Raw genomic sequence first — 16,784 nt, 5'->3', positions numbered from 1 at the left:
AATGTTGCAGACTCTTAATATGAGCAACTGTCCCTAATTTTTACAAATTGTAGCTCATTTTATGTTAAAATATTATTTCCTAGTTTCATTTTGTCCTTTAAACCAAATACATCATGAGAAATGAAGTCTGCTCCGTTCTGCTACAATATCAGAATTCACATGATGCTGGAGACGTATTGTGTAGAAATCTATTTTCAAACAGACTTTGACACTTGTCAATCTCCGCTTGCACAAATTTGGAGACATATAGCCTTGGAATGGCAGTTGTTTATGTTGAGGGGGCTGATAAGAGATGAAAGCATGCCTTCACAATGCTTAATATATTTTTGATAAAATAGAGTACTTTAAAACATGCGACTTGTATTCCTAGTCAGTTTGATGCTGTATCTAATATCAAAACTTGGTCATTAATATTTATCCTTCATGTCCGTCACTGTATGTTAATTTGTAAGTGTAAATAAATTGATTGTACAACAGCCACTGTCCACTTCCTTTCACGACTTTACTCATCTGCAAGTTGGAGCATTTCTTGATGTGTTATTAGTTCATACATTGGCAAAAGTGTGTATTTAGATTATCAATATAAGAAAAATAGCACTCGAGAATCCTAGTTACATTATGCCACTTGTACCTGTCTGTGAATAATCTTCTCTCCCAGGTCTTCCCAGAGGTGTTTGAGCTCGGTGAGTGGCTGTTGAATTATGTCTCGGTCCGTGTCATCTGAGGCTCTCTTGAGCAGTAGCTCCCCCTGGTGGTTCAGTTTTTCCATCTCTATTTGCTGCTGGTAAACTTCCATTTTAAATTCCTGTGGATTGCAAGTGCAGTGGGAAAGTTGAGCGTCGTCCATTGGGGCACATTAAATTTTATGCAATTGAGAAGGTAACAAATTTAAAACCAAAGCCATAAGATGACAGTTTTTCCCCTCCTATGCTACAGACCAGTTTTTTCCCCTCAATCTTTAAGACGTTGATGTGCTGCTACAGAACAGGTTCATGGACATTGGTACCCTGCCAAATGCCCATACTTTATATAAGAGTCTAATAATGTTAGCAGGCCACTAAAATGAAGGGGACAGTCTAATGAGTTTGATTCTGTTCTCACTTGAAGTCTAGGGACTTCTCCCTCCTTAACCCAATGGTTCTGAGGCTGAAAATAATGCCACTGCTGTTGCCTAAGTCAACCAAGTCAATCAACAGAGCACAACCCTAGCACCTTGTGCTCAATGTAATTCAGTTATTCACTGCCTAAACCAGTTGAGCCATCTAGTGATGGATATTCATGGCTGTTTTCAATTCAACAAAAGGAATTAATTTCAGATGAAACTAATATGAAGTGAATGAGAATCACAGGAAAAAGAAGTAGAGAACTACTTCTGTTTCATATTATTCATGTTGCTTTTTTAAAGTTTTGTGTATGATCAGTGTTATTCTGCTGTAACATTAACCCACCTTCATTTCATTTATTTGTTGCTTCACAGTGTTGATGTCTGTGCCAACTGGAGACATCTCACCAAGTTTTATTACAGTGTTATCCAGCCAGTCAAACATTGCCTAAAAAAGTCACAATTGGTAGATTAGGAATCATCATTCAAATTAGTACTGTATTCACATACAATGATACTATAAAGAACATTCCTTACTTGCAATGAATCTTGGTATTGCACAGCTGCCTGCATAACCTCCTCCAGTTTGTCCATCCGCTCCTTCCACATTTTATTCAGGTTATCCCAAGTATAATTGAGCTAGAAATAGTTATGACACAATCCATTAGAATGGAAACATGGTGGTACAACAACTTGCATTTATATAGCACCTTTAATGTAGTTAAACGCCCCCAACATCTTCACAGAAGCGTAATCAGATAAAACAAGATAGCAAGACACTTAAGGAGATTTAGGATGATGACCAAAAGCTTGGTCAAAGAGGTAGGTTTTAAGTAGCGTCGTGATGGAGGAGAGGCAAACAGGTTGAGGGAGGGTATTCCAAAACTTAGGGTCTTGGCTGTTGAAGGTACTGCTGCCAATGGTGGAATGATGAAAATTGGAAATATACAGGAGGCCAGAATTGGAGGAGCACAAAGATGTCAGAAGGTTGTTGGGCTGGAGGAAATTTTAGAAATAGGGAAGGGCGACATTCCCTGAAAACTACCTGCATAGTCTAATGCTTCCGGTTCACTGATCCACTCTGCATTCGATCAAATTAACTCATAATTTATTCATATTTTCCCAACAAAGCATCTGCCACTCAAGGTAGCAATGCATTGATTGTATGACAGACCAGTATATCAGGCTGCTACAAAACTTGTGATAATAATATGACAGGTAATAAATTCAGCACTCTTGGTTCTGAGGTTTAGTGTTTAATTATACTTATTATAATCTCGTTTCAAGATTTAACTCTCAAATAAAAAATTAACTGATTTTTCATTAAGCCAACCAATTTTCATGTTATAACAGAGAATACATATTCTCCTTTGACATTAAACTGATTTTATGATAATAAAACAATAACATTATTCAAATGGGTGGGCTATTAAAATACATTTTCGTTGAAAGGTTGTAATCTGAGCAAACTGGAACTTGTTAATGGTTTGCTGAACATGTTATTATGCAAAACACAAAGTCCATATAATCAAAAAGTAGGTCTTTTGGAGCTATCAAAAACATTAGAGAGAGAGCTGTATGCAAGTGTACATTATATTGCATGTCATATTATGCTATCTGTCTTTCAGATGAGAAGTTAAACCGAGGCCCCATGTGTCCTCTCAGGTGAACGTAAGAGATCCCACGGCATTATTTTGAAGGAGGGTAGGGGAGTTATCCCTACTGTCCTGGCCAATATTTATCCCTCAGATTAGCTGATCATCATCAAATTGCTGTTTGTGGGAGCTTGCTGTCTGCAAATTCACTGCTGCATTTCCTACCTTACAACAGTGACTATACTTTATTGGCTGTAAAGTGCTTCGAGTCGTCTGCTGGTCGTGAAAAGTGCTATATAAATGCAAGTCTTTCTTTTTTCTTTATCTTTAATAGTATTACTGTTTAGAGATACAGTAATGCTTTTATGATCGAATATCTAAATGCATTCTATTAGTAAAATAATCAGAATCACAGAATCGTTACAGTGCAGGAGGCCATTTGGCCCATTGTGTCCACACTGGCTCTCTGAAAGAGCAATTCCCTCAGTTCAATTCCCCTGCCTTCTCCCTGTAACCCTGCACATTCTTCCTTTTCAAATAACTGTCTAATTCCCTTTTGAATGCTTCAGTTGAAGCTGCCTCCACCACATTCTCAGCCAGCGTATTCCAGACCTTAACCACTCATTGCGTGAAAAAGTTTTTTCTCACGTAATTTTTGCTTCTCTTACCAAATGCTTTAAATCTGTGTCCTCTCATTCTCAATCCTTTCATGAGTGGGAACAGTTTCTCTCCATCGACTCTGTCCAGACCCCTCATGATTTTGAATACCTCTATCAAATCATCTCTCAGCCTTCTCTTCTCCAAGGAAAACAGTCCTAACTTCTCCAATCTATCTTCATACCTGAAATTCCTCATCCCTGGAACCATTCGCCTGAATCTTTTCTGCACTCTCTGCAATGCCCTCATGTCTTTACTAAAGTGCGGTGCCCAGAACTGGATGCAATACTCCAGCTGAGGGCAAACTAGTGTCTTGTACAAGTTCAAGATAACTTCCTTGTTCTTGTACTCTATGCCTTATTAATAATATTAACATAATGCTGGTATCATGGCCTTTCTAATCTTTTGGTCTCTTAATCAAGTTCGAACATACTAGTATCAAGCTGCACCACACATTATTCATTATTTCCATTAATATTTTACCTCATCTATGCTTTTCTTCACCTCTGGTTTTTCAAATTCTCCACAAGCAAAGATGAGGTCTGCTCCCAGAATTCGCACAAATTCCAGTTCCTCATGGAGCCCATCGGTCTCCTCTTTAATTGTCTGAAATCAACAGAATATTACCAGGAAATTATTATTCCTATGTGCTAACCACAGTACAATCTATTGTCTTAGAAAATCAAGGTTTTTTGTGAATCCAAACAAGACAAATATAATAAACATTTGCAACATTGCCAAAACAGGTTTGTTTATATGAACAATGTAAAGTTTTCCATATTTGAGCCATATTCATACCTCTGCAGCCTCCTGTTGTTGTTTAATGATTGAGGGGTCGATACCAGGACTCTCCAGGTCGCGCACTATGTCCTGTGTATCCTTAATGGTAGTCAGTAGGGCAGCCATGTCACACCAGAACTTTTCTGCCAGGTCAAGTACATCCAGAAGCTTAATATCTCTCTCTTCACTATGAGCTTTGATATCTTCCCAGTAAAATACCATTTCATCCAATTTGTCTTGAATGGCTAAAGAATTACAAGTTGGAAAAAAAAAGTAAGCTAGAATCTTTAAGGTGTTTCTGTTCCTAATCTATGGGTATAGGAGGGTTGAATGTTGCCAGAAAGGAGGCCATCAGCAGAGACAATAAAGGCATAAAGGGTAACAATATTACATATCAACCTCTTCAAAAACTGACTACTCAGAGCTCTTTGATAAGGCTGACTGTGTAGAACCCTATCTAAATTGGGACAGTTACTCCTCAACTGTATAAGAACATTAGGCAAGAGTTTTAAGAATTTGTATCAGTCAAAAGCACTATTAAATAGACAAAAGTACAGTTATTTGCAACAAGTGTTAATAATCAACATGCTTGAAATCACCAGATGGAAATAAAATGATTACAGCCTTTGATAAATGTATAATACAACTGAATCGGTTTAAGTGCACCATGCTTGAGATCTCTCCCAGCTGAGAGAACCTAAACAGGTTGCAGAATTCACAACTTAAACACAAAAGGATGCTTTGCTTTCTATCACTGAGCATGAAATGCACTGTCAGTATTATTCCCCCAAATAAACCAGTTACAGGACTGAGGAACTTCCCCACCTAAAGGCAGTGAGATCTTTCGCTTTTGTTAACCTTCCAACTCACTAAAAAGTGACAAAACTTATCACAAGCATAAAGGACATGTTCAATTATGCAACTCTGAATAATTGAATGGGTCAGCTATACTTGTGATAAATTTAATGCGTGGGTTACTTAACTACACTTGTTTGCAAAACACCTCTATAGATACTTGAATATCAGAATTGAGCTTAGGTGGTCATTCATCTCTGTTGTTTGTGGGAGCTTTCGCTGTACAAATTGGCTGCTTCATTTGTCTATATTACAACAGTGACTATATTTCAAGAATAATTCATTGGTTGTGTAGCACTTCAGTATGTTCTGAGATGGTGTAAGGCAACATACAAAATGCAAGTTTTTCATTCAATTATGCTTTCTGTATTTGGTAAAATACAGATTTGAGGCAAAAGTAGATACTCTGTCATGTTAACACTAAGCTTATAAAAGAAGCTAAAATTAGGTAGCACATTTTCTCTTCAGAATGTCCCAAAGCACTTCAAAATAATAAATAGGATAATGGTCAAGTCTTTTGATTCCTGAACTCATCCTTCCAATGGCACTGAAAACATTATATGTTAGAGGGATGTACCTTTATTTTGATTTTAACATTGAAGAATCAATTCAGGAATTTGGACCTAATTTTAATGAGAAAACTACCATCTGCTACATTTACAATGGTGAATAGACTTGCGATTAGATATGAATTTAAAACTCAATATGCAATACCTTTAGCTGCAGGATCTTCATCCGCTCCAGATGACCGTCCAATCAACTCCTCTCCACGACGTTTAAGAGCTTCAAAAGATGGCTGAAGTTTTTCGAGCTCCATTGCAATATTTTTGTTCTCATTGATGTGCTCTTTGATCTTCTCAACCTCGGCGGGTATTGATGGAGGCATCCGCACCCGATCCGCAATATGTTCCAAAGACTCTAGCATTGGATCAATCTTATCATGGAACTAAAGAGACCATAAATAAAAGGAGAAGTTGTTGGCATTGCCTGAGAATTTTCTCGGAATTATTCTTTACATAAAACAATGTCTGCGTAGCAGAAATTATACAAGTACAAACTCGAGAAAAGCAATGAGCAGCAACACTTTAAAGACCATTTTCAGTAAAATACATGTATAGCATGTAAGTAAAATCTGTCCTTGCATTATAATTTATAATAAATAACCAATTTGTTGAGGAATTGAATTGCCCACTTATTGAATAAGGTAAATTCACCCAGATTTTCATATGAATTTCTGTGAGATTCTTAGTCAATCTTTTCAGAAACACATGGAACTAGTAAAAAGGAAAACTGCAGAAATATTGACACTCTAAATTAAATGAAACATGGGCTATAATAATAAAGTCACATATTTTACACCATTTGCATCAAATGCAATTCCATATTTGTATTTAGAGTAAGGGAAGGTTATTCTGTGTAAACTGAACACAGGTTTTCTTTTTTTGGGCATTTTCACTCTTTTTAAACCCAAGCCTACCGAAGGATTTGGCTTAAGACTAATAAAATTGTGCTGCGACTACACAACCAACAGTGGAGATTCATTTTCGAGGTCGTTTACTCTTGTTTTGGACAATCTACAAGCAAATTAAATGCATTATGGTAAATTACATTCTTATACTGCACCATAAAACTAGGATCAAAAGAAACAAAAAATTTGCATCAATAAATACATATACAATAAAACAAAAATTAGCTCATTTAGTAAGGGAAATGCTTGAATTGCTTTTTCATATTTTAGCACTTTATCAAACCAAGCTGTAATGTGGAAGGCTACCAATAATCACAATGTTTATTTCAATTTATGAATTTACATTTTTTTTTGGAGAATATGGGCGGCACAGTGGTGCAGTGGGTAGCACTGCAGCCTCACAGCTCCAGCAACCTGGGTTTGATTTTGGGAACTGCCTGTGCGGAGTTTGCAAGTTCTCCCTGTGACCATTATAAATTGCCCCTAGTATAGGTAGGTGGTAGGGGAACTGAGGGAAGGTGGGGATGTGAGACGGTAATGGGATTAATGTATAATTGGGTGGTTGATGGTCGGCACAGACTCGGTGGGCTGAAGGGCCTGTTTCAGTGCTGTATCTCTAAATAAAAAAATAAATAAAACAAATGTGTTTGTTTCACTAGCCACAGTAGTAGTTAAACAAATCCCCTGGATGAAGCCAATCTTTTAGATTAAACATGACAAATGATGGATACTTTACTTAGAGCCAAACTTCCCAAAATGCTGAATTACACCTTAAATCTTGCCAATCAGTTTAAAAGACCTATTCCATAGATTGATATCACAAGAGCAGCAGAACAAGCAATCAACATAGATGGACTCAGCTCATCAACTACAAACAGTAAGAGAGCCATGAATGATTTATATACACATAATATTCTGATTATAGCTCCATTAAGTTATACATCAGAATGTAGTCTGGCTTTGTAATGGCTCGTTAATATGCTGGTCTTGAGCATTTCCCTTTCACTCTGAGATCAGGATTCAACTTAAGCCCAGATGGTTCGGAGGAACTTATTTTCTCATATGACTGTAGAGGTCCTAACTTAAATCAATTTGAGCATGTTAGAAGTGGACAGGTGCCCACAATTCAGCACTACTAGACAATCATGCTCAGATAGGCTATAGTGAGAGAAGTGGAAATGGAACGATTATTCTGGTGGAGTACAGTGCTTTTTGAGGTTGGACTCAAGGCTATCATTAGGGTAGTTAAAAGAGACGCATTTCAACCTAATCTGGAAACTATTAGAATTAAAGAAAAAACCTCAATAACATACAAAACAGACGGAGTATTAAAAATGTTGGAAATTAATTTTAATGAGAACGGTCCTTCAGTACAGTGCTGACTGAAGAAATAGAGCAACTTACAAAGTTCAAAGCAACCAACTTCAGCGAGATATACGCACATAGAAAATAAAACAGAAAAGCAACCCTAAAGCGTGGCAGCTTCGAGTGTCCAAGGAGCTCTGCTTACCTCGGCATTCTAATGAGTGGATGTGATGGACACAACAATTAAACACAACGTAGCAGGAGATGTCGGCAAATAAACATTTAATTCCATGAGGTAAGCCGAATGGAAAACAAATGACATATTAGTATGAGAACACGGAGATGGGCTAACATAAGGGAATGTATCGAACAAGACAAATATGGAAGGGATACACTTTACAAACATTACTGATGTTATGCCATGGTGTTTTTGTATCACTGGAAAGAAGACTGTACGTCATAATATAGTCATGCAGGCCCCCCCACCTGCCAAGAAAGAGGCACACATTATTTCATCACATGAACATTAAAACTTAAAATTGGTGCTGGGAAGAATGCCTATCACAAGGAATTGCCAGACCCCTCACTGGAAAGACCTTTTTTGCATGCTAGCAGACAGTTTTGGAACAAAGAACCCAGTCCTTGCTTCCCCAATACACAGAAGAAGTGGTCAGACCAGTTAAGTCACACGATTAACTGGCTGTTGCAGAATTTGAACTGAGAAAGCTGTTTGCTCCTGGACTGAAAAGATCTCTCTCCCGTCTGCTCATCTCTTTCTCATGGAACTGAAGACCCATTGAAGACACATGAACCCCAAGAGAGAAAAATCTCCTACAGTGAACAAGGTTTAAGAAGAATACTGGGCCCCAACGAAAAGCACGACTACATACAATCAAGGACTACAGCGAGTTCAAAGCACAGTAAAAACCCCTCTTCAGAGATTGCCTCAAACCTCTCCATTTTATTTTTCTTCTGCTCTTTTCTGTCCCTATTTGCATGTGCATATCGCGTATGCATGCTAGCATGGGGTGAGGCATGTATCCGTAGGCGTTAACTGAATTAGAGTTAAGACCAGGTAAATACTAAAAGGGATCGCTAGACACCTTTCTCACCTGGTCATAACATTCTTTTCATTTTGCTGTACTGGCTCCTTCTCCCTATTTGCTTCCACTGCTCCACATTCCTGGCCAGAACACCATGTCAAACAGAACTGTGGATAATTTTACCACCACTGATGAACTGACTAGCCAGTAAGCATGTGTGAATACCTAGAATATAGAGAGATATGTCCACCTAAAGGAGAAAATGGACAACCCAATACACCCCAGAGACAATATGGGAAAACACCATGTGGCTGGCACAAGAAGTGGAATTCATCACATATATGGTTGACAACTTGAAATACTTCAAGCACTCGTTTAAAAAAACACCATCTTTTCTGTTGGCTGGCCAGTTGTTCAGTCATTCACTGCAAATCCTTACACCCCTACCCCCCCCAAACCGACCCCCACCCCACCCATTTACTTTATTACTGTCTCTGATGGTTCGAAAATCAACCACAAAGGTCCAATAGCTCTAGCAGTAGAGTGCATCCCTCATTCTCAAAAAGAGTAGCACTGATGTTGGCCAAGGAGATGCCTGTGGCCCAGAAGAGCCAGCATTCTGTTGGAGGAAGAATTATATTAAGTAACAGCAGTGTGGAGCTAAGAGGATATAAAGTAAAATGACTCCCTTTTAGAAAACATATAAACATCCTTCAAGAAAATCCCCTTGCAAATATATACAGCTAGGATCACCAAAGAGTACCTGAGCAGACTGTGAAATTGCTTCATCCAATGCCAAAGCCCGTTGTCTTGCATCCTGTTTTATTTTAGCATAAAGTGCTTCAGCAGTGGTATATTTCTCATGAATCATTTTGCCCTCGTCAGGATTTAACACCATCAACTGAGGGCCAATCTTCATCAGTTTATCGATATGAGGCTTGTGTTCAGAAATTGATTCACGAAGTTGCTGTTATAGAAAGATATACAGATCTCAAAGTTTGAAAGAATGTCTAAGTACCTTCTGGCCTAAGATGACACCTTTTACATAATATGAAACAAAATCTCTAAAGGACAAGTTCAGCACTCCTGTGCTCAAGCAGTGAGCAGGGGAGTTTGGGTGAGAACAGGGTTACAATACTTAACAGGAGCAGGAGTAGGCCCCTTGAGCCTGCTCTGCCATTCAATAAGATCATGGATGATCTTCTAGCCCAGGTGCACCTTCCTGTACTATCCCAATATCCCTCGATTCCCTTAGCATCCAAAAATCTGTCGATCGCTAACTTGAATATACTCACGACTGAGCACCCACAGCTCTCTGCAGTACAGAATTCCAAAGGGTCACAACCTTTTGAGTGAATAAATTTCTCCTTATCTCAGTCCTAAATGGTTGCCCCCTTATACAGAGACTGTGACCAATGTCCCCTCTAAATTTTTCGTTCTGTGCTGTCTGTTCGTTTGAATGCATGCTTTTAAATTTTTTGCACGTCTGCAGATGTGTAGTATCTTAAAGGGGACAACTTGTGAGCGGTCTGCAGCGTATCTTCCGGGTTGCTGCGTGGCCGTGAGCATGTGCAGCTTACAGGGAACATTGGCTATGGCACTTAGCTCTGAACTTGCATAGCCAGGGGAAACATCCTTCCAGTATCTAGCCTGTCAAGCCTCTTAAGAATTCAATACGTTTCAATTAGATCACTTTGCGTTCTTTTAAACTCCAGGGAATACAGGTCTGGTCTATGCAATCTCTCCTCATAGGAAAATCCAATCATCCCAGGAATCAGTCTAGTGAACTTCCATTACACTCCCTCGAAGGCATGTGTATCCTTCCTTAGGTAAGGAGACCAAAGCTGCATTCAGTACGCCAAGTGTGGTCTCAAGGCCCCATACAATTGTAGTAAGACGTTGTTATTCTTGCACTCCAATCCCTTTGTAATAAAAGCTAACATATGACTTGCTGTACCTGCATGTTAACTTTGTGACTTGCGCTCTCTTCAAACATGGCTTCCTCCTTGGAGTACTTAATTCCCATTTTTGTTTTATACAAATATAATGCAGTATATTTCATATAACACAAACCTGTTTAATGAACCTGCAATTCCATTTTCACAATGAGAATGTTTGGGGGATGGGGGATGGTTGGGGTGGGGGTGGGGTTGATGCGGGTCAGATTGGGCGCAGGTGATGGGTGGGAGTGGTGGTGGGAGTTATACAGCAAAAAAAAGGGAAGCATTCGAGGAAGCTGGCTCCAATCTGTGCTGACTTTTGGCTTTTACTCAGATAGGACAAGGGGTGGGCAGCCAACCTGTTCCCAGGTGAGGGATTGGCATTTAAAATATGTTAATTAGTCTGTGGCCGGCTGGGTTTCCCAGGTCTCGGTAAAATCGGCAGCTGCAGTGACACGCAGTCAGCCTCAGGGAACACTCCTTGTGGGCTAGGAGAAGCAGGAGTGCTTTCTTCTGGTTCTCCAAGCTTACCCCACCATCACAATCCTACTGACCCATCCTGGGATTGGACACCCCCTTCCCCCAGCACCCCCAACGTCAGGGCTCGAGATCAGACCAACTTTCCCCGCTCTAGGTTCAGCGATTGGAATTACCTGGTCCTGTGTCTTTTCTTCAGAGTTCTCCACACGACTGGAAGTCAAGCCTATCAATCAGGCTGACATCCGGGCATGGAAACTGACTCTGATGCAAGATGCACGTCATGGAGATAAAACTCCACAGCATGCAGGGAAACCCAGACTCCCAGGTTTTCCCATGCTACCAGGACCTCCCGCTCCAGCCATGTCAGAAAATTAAAATTTCCTCCTTTACGTCTGTCCTGAAATACTATTCCCTCCTTGTCCCCTTTATTGGTTAATAGGAATAGCATGCACAGTAGAAACACACAGACAACATACACAAAGTCCCCTCATCTCCTGCTGTTATCTTTTAATCCCGTATGGTCTATTGGTGCAAGTGGACAATCTGGCCATCTGAATAGTACCAGAGATATGCATACACAATAGTGTTTAAGGAAACAGACAGACTTACATTGTCCTTTTATCCTTACCCTCATTTCTTCCTGTTGTAGTTTCAGCATCTCATGGTCAACGGCTGGTGGTGGGAGCTGTGATATCAGAGTTTTGGTCTCATCAAGCCATGGGCACAGCTCCTCATGTGTTTCCCAGAACTGATTAATCAGCACCTGAGCCCGCTCCAATTGGGAGTACCTTTCAGTGTTCATCTGACTGACCGTCTCATACTGCTGCTGCAACAAGTCCATCTTCTCCTATGTGGATGTTTGTGTATTAAGATGTACATATTTTAGATTCTGGCATTGTAATTAAAGCTCCATTATTATAAAAAAAAATTAGATGAAAAATTATTAGCTGGTGGCAAATACTTTGTTACTGATAAGTTAGAACCCATGAGCATTATGACAGAACCTACGAACATACGAATTAGGAGCAGAAGTAGGCCATTTGGCACCTCGAGCCTGCACCGCCATTCAATAAGATCATGGCTGATCTGTTTGTGTCTCAAATTCCAGACTCCCGTCTACCCCCGATAATCTTTGATTCCCTTGCCTAACAAGAATCTATCTACCCCCGTCTTAAAATCATTCAATGACCCCGCCTCCACCACCTTCTGAGGCAGAGCGTTCCAAAGTCTCACAATCCTCAGAAAAAAAAATTCTCCTCATCTCCGTCCTAAAAGGGCAACCCCTAATTTTAAAAGAGTGCCCCCTAGTTCTGGAATCCCCCACAAGAGGAAACATCCTTTTCACATCCACCTTGTCAAGACCGTTCAGGATCTTATATACTTCAAGTTTCCCCTCACTCTTCTAAACTCCAGTGAAAACAAGCTCAGTCTGTCCAACTTTTCCTCATTAGACAACCCACTCATTCCAGGTGTCAATCTAGTAAACCTTCTCTGAACCACCTCCAATGCATTCACATCCTTCCTCAAATAGGGAGACCAAAACTGCACACAGTATTCGAGATGTGGCCCTGTATAACTAAGCATAACATCCTTACTTTTATTTTCAATTCCTCTCGTAATAAAGGATAGCATTTCATTAGCTTTCTTTTATTACTTGCTGTACCTGTATACTAACTGTTTGTGACTCATGCACCAGAACACCTAGATCCCTCTGCACCTCTGAGTTCTGTAGCTGTTCTCAGTTTAAGTAATACTCTGCATTTTTATTCTTCCTGCCAAAGTGAACAACTTCACATTTTCCCACATGCAACCTCATGTCCTCTTCACAACATACTTTCCTACCTATCTTTGTGTCATCTGCAAATTTAACTATCATGCCATCACTCCCCTCATCTAAGTCATTGATATAAATTAAAAAAAGTTGAGGCCCTAGCACAGACCTCTGCGGGACTCCACTTGTCACATCCTGCCAATGAGAAAGGGACCCATTTATGCGTATTCTGTTTTCTGCCAGCCAATCTTCTATCCATGCTAATTTTACCCACTACACCATGAGCTCCTACTTTGCGCAATAACCTTTTATGTGGCACCTTGTCGAATGCCTTCTGGAAATCCAAGTACAGCACGTCAACTGGCTCCCCTTTATCCACAGCACATGTTACTCCTTCAAGGAACTCCAATAAATTTGTTAAACGTGATCCCTTTCACAAAGTTATGCTGACTATTCCCGCTTACCCTGAGTTTTTCCAAAGTGCCCATCTATAGCCTCCTTAATGATCGATTCTAACACCTTCCTCACGACAGACGTCAAGCTAACTGGCCTCTAGTTACCTGTTTTCTGAATAGAGGGGTCATATTTGCTATTTTCCAGCCTGATGGAACTTTTCCGGAATCTAGCAAATTTTGGAAAAATTAACACCAATGCATCTACTACCTCATTAGCCACCTCTTTTAAGATCCTAGGATGAAGCCCATAAGGACCCTGGGCTTGTCAGCCCACAGCTCCATCAGTTTGCTCAGTATCACTTCCCTGGTGATTGTAATTTCACCAAGTTCCTCTCTTTCTTCCACCTCCTGATTTACAGATATTACTGGAATGTTTTTTTGTACCCTCTATAGTGAAGACAGAAGCAAAATATTTGTTCATTTTATCGCCATTTTTAAATTATCTATTAATTCCCCATTCTCACTCTCTAGAGGACCAACACTCACTTTCCTTACTCTATTTCTTTTTAAATACCTGTAGAAGCTCTTGCTATCCATTTTTATATTTTGAGCTAGCTTCCTCTCATACTCTAATTTCTCTCCCCTGATTAACCTTTTAGTCATTCTCTGTCGTTGTTTATATTCTGACCAATCATCTGACCTGCCACTTATCTTTGCCCAAGTCTATGCTTTTTCCTTAAGTTTGATGCTTTCTTTAGTTTTCTTTAACTTCTTTAGTTAACCATGGATAGTGGGTCCTCCCCTTAGAATTTTTCTTTATAGTAGGAATATACTTATCCTGAGTATTCTGAAATATCCCCTTGAATGTCTGCCACTGCTTCTCTATTGATCTATCTCCTAGCCTAGTAACCCAGTTCACTTCAGCTAGCTTAGCTTTCATGCCCACATAGTTGCCCTTATTTAAGTTTAAAATATTAGTCTTAGACCCACTCTTCTCTCTTTCAAACTGGATGTAAAATTCAATCATATTGTGGTCGCTGCTACCTAGAGGTGCCTTTTCTCTGAGGTCATTAATTAATCCTGTCACAATACCAAGTCTAATATAACCTGCTCTCTGGTTGGTTCCAGAACGTGCTGCTCGAAGAATCTACCTCAAAAGCATTCTAGGGGCTCCTCATACAGCCTACTTTTGCCAATCTGATTTTTCAGTTTATATGTAGATTAAAATCACCCATGATTACTGCTGTCCCTTTATCACAAGCACTCAATATTTCTTCTTGTGTACTTCGTCTTACATTATGGTTACTGTTAGGGGGCCTGTAGACCACTTCCACTAGTGACTTCTTTCCCCTACTATTCCTCACCTCCACCCAAATCGATTCTACATCCTGATCTCCTGAACCAAGGTCATCTCTTAACCATTGCACCAATGCCATATGTGATTAACAGCGCTACCCCTCCACCTTTACCTAGCTTCCTATTCCTCTTGAATGACATATACCCCTTAATATTCAGGACTCGATCCATGTCATCCCTCAGCTACGTCTCCATAATGGCTTTCAGATCATATTTATTTACTTCAATGTGCGCTATCAGTTCGTCCATTTACTATGAATACCACGTGCATTCATGTTCAGAGCCTTTAGTTTTGTGTTTTTGTTATCTTTGTAATATCCAGTCTTGACTGCTGATGTGTTGATAGGTTTTTTCTCTGTCCCTTCCTGCCATTCTCTGACCTTCATTTCCCATATTACTATTCTGCGCTCCTGCCTTGACTCTACCCCTTGGTTTGCTACGTCTACCCAGGCTTGATTCCCTCACTAACAAGCCCCCCCACCCCGCCTTGTTTAGTTTAAAGCCCTCTCTACTTCCCTAGAACACTGGGTCCCAGCACAGTTCAGGTGCAGACTGTTCCAATGGTACAGCCCCCATTTTCCCCAGTACTGGTGCCAGTGCCCCATGAACCGAAACCCATTTCTCCCACACCAGTCTTTGAGCCACGTATTCATTTCACTAATCTTGTGCCCTCTGCCAGCTGGCATGTGGCTCAGGTAATAATGCTGAGATTACTACCCTTGAGGTTCTGCTCATCAATTTGGTGCCTAGCTCCTCATACTGTCTAAACAGAACCCCTTTCCTAGTTCTACCTATGTCGTTGGTACCTATATGGACCACGACAACTGGACCCTTCTTTTAAACATCAAGGGCCTGGATTGACAAATTTACATGGTTTATCAAAAGAATTCTCACAAATAGTAATGTTTCTGTATTTTGGTCTGCAAGTAATGATTCATTTTATAGAAGGAAAATAAATAAATTCATAAATTCCTTTTCTGAGAAAGCCTATTAAGCTTTTAGGTATAATTTGTAAATGAACATCCATTCCGTAGTTCTGGCAGGCCATCTACAGAAGTACAGAAATAATACCTGCAACATAGTCTTCTGTTCATCGCCACAGGTACTCAGGATTTCTTCTTGCGTGCTTATCAACTCATCTATAGAATCCTTGTGCCGTATAATGTCTATTGAAAAGGCCTAAAGGCATTAAAGAAAGTTACTTAAGACATGGAATAAGTAACACTGCAACAAGATTTCCAGTGCTCATGTTGTATATGGTGTGTAATTGCCTATAGTCCCCATCCTTGATCACTAATTTTTACATTATTAAGTTAACATGATGGATACAAAGTCATGGATAATTGAACCCTAGTTACATTCATAAAAATAAATCGTAAGTTTAGGACAGTCATAAAATTGTAAACTGCCATCCATTCTCTCATTGCAGGAGATTTTAAAATATACCATTGTAAGTAATATACTTTCAATATTACTAATTACATATACAATACTATATAGATAGCAAAAAGAATGCTTGCTCCACTATCACATAACAGTTTGGTGTTCCCATGCTATATCAGTCATAGAGTGGCTTTATTTGCTTTGCTGCTTCAAGCTTGGTTAGCATTTCTTCCCATTGAACAAACTGTTTTGAGAGGAGTAGAATCTTTTTATTATACTCATCGAGCATCTTCCTTACATCTTCTGTGATTGCATTACATTGATCCTGCTCCTGAATTTGAACTTGGGTCAGTGCTTGCACCTTTGATGTATGTGAATTGTAGCATAAATTACTGCCTGTTATGGACCTACAAGAGGTAAACTAGTTTGTAGATGGCTATACATTTAAAATAAACTTCAGACTTCAGTTATTTAAGAACTACTGAGATATGGACAGAAGGGTCCATGCTGGATTTGACTGTTGTAAAAACACCTACTGGACATGCATAAGATTTTGATGAACTCAGTTTGTCCAAGGGGTAAAAGGTCAGTAATCCACAACTACCCTTTCCTCCGTAAGATTAATTGCCCTATGTGCACTAATACACTGGCACA

General features: G+C 39.7%; 1 protein-coding gene across 1 annotated transcript in view; it reads right to left on the bottom strand.

Moving 5' to 3' along the window:
* Nucleotides 1-16,784, bottom strand: part of LOC137347131 (microtubule-actin cross-linking factor 1-like) — a 441,060-nt gene that overhangs the window by 59,328 nt on the left and 364,948 nt on the right. The window contains 9 exon segments of the mRNA XM_068011260.1: nt 632-805; nt 1,449-1,550; nt 1,640-1,741; nt 3,838-3,960; nt 4,153-4,379; nt 5,704-5,935; nt 9,569-9,772; nt 11,854-12,072; nt 15,819-15,926. Coding sequence (XP_067867361.1) covers nt 632-805; nt 1,449-1,550; nt 1,640-1,741; nt 3,838-3,960; nt 4,153-4,379; nt 5,704-5,935; nt 9,569-9,772; nt 11,854-12,072; nt 15,819-15,926 — 1,491 coding nt within the window.

The sequence above is a fragment of the Heterodontus francisci genome, chromosome 31, assembly GCF_036365525.1.
Source record: "Heterodontus francisci isolate sHetFra1 chromosome 31, sHetFra1.hap1, whole genome shotgun sequence".
In the NCBI taxonomy this organism is placed as follows: domain Eukaryota; kingdom Metazoa; phylum Chordata; class Chondrichthyes; order Heterodontiformes; family Heterodontidae; genus Heterodontus; species Heterodontus francisci.
Note: the sequence above shows the minus strand (reverse complement) of the source record. Positions and strands in the feature narration are given on the sequence as shown.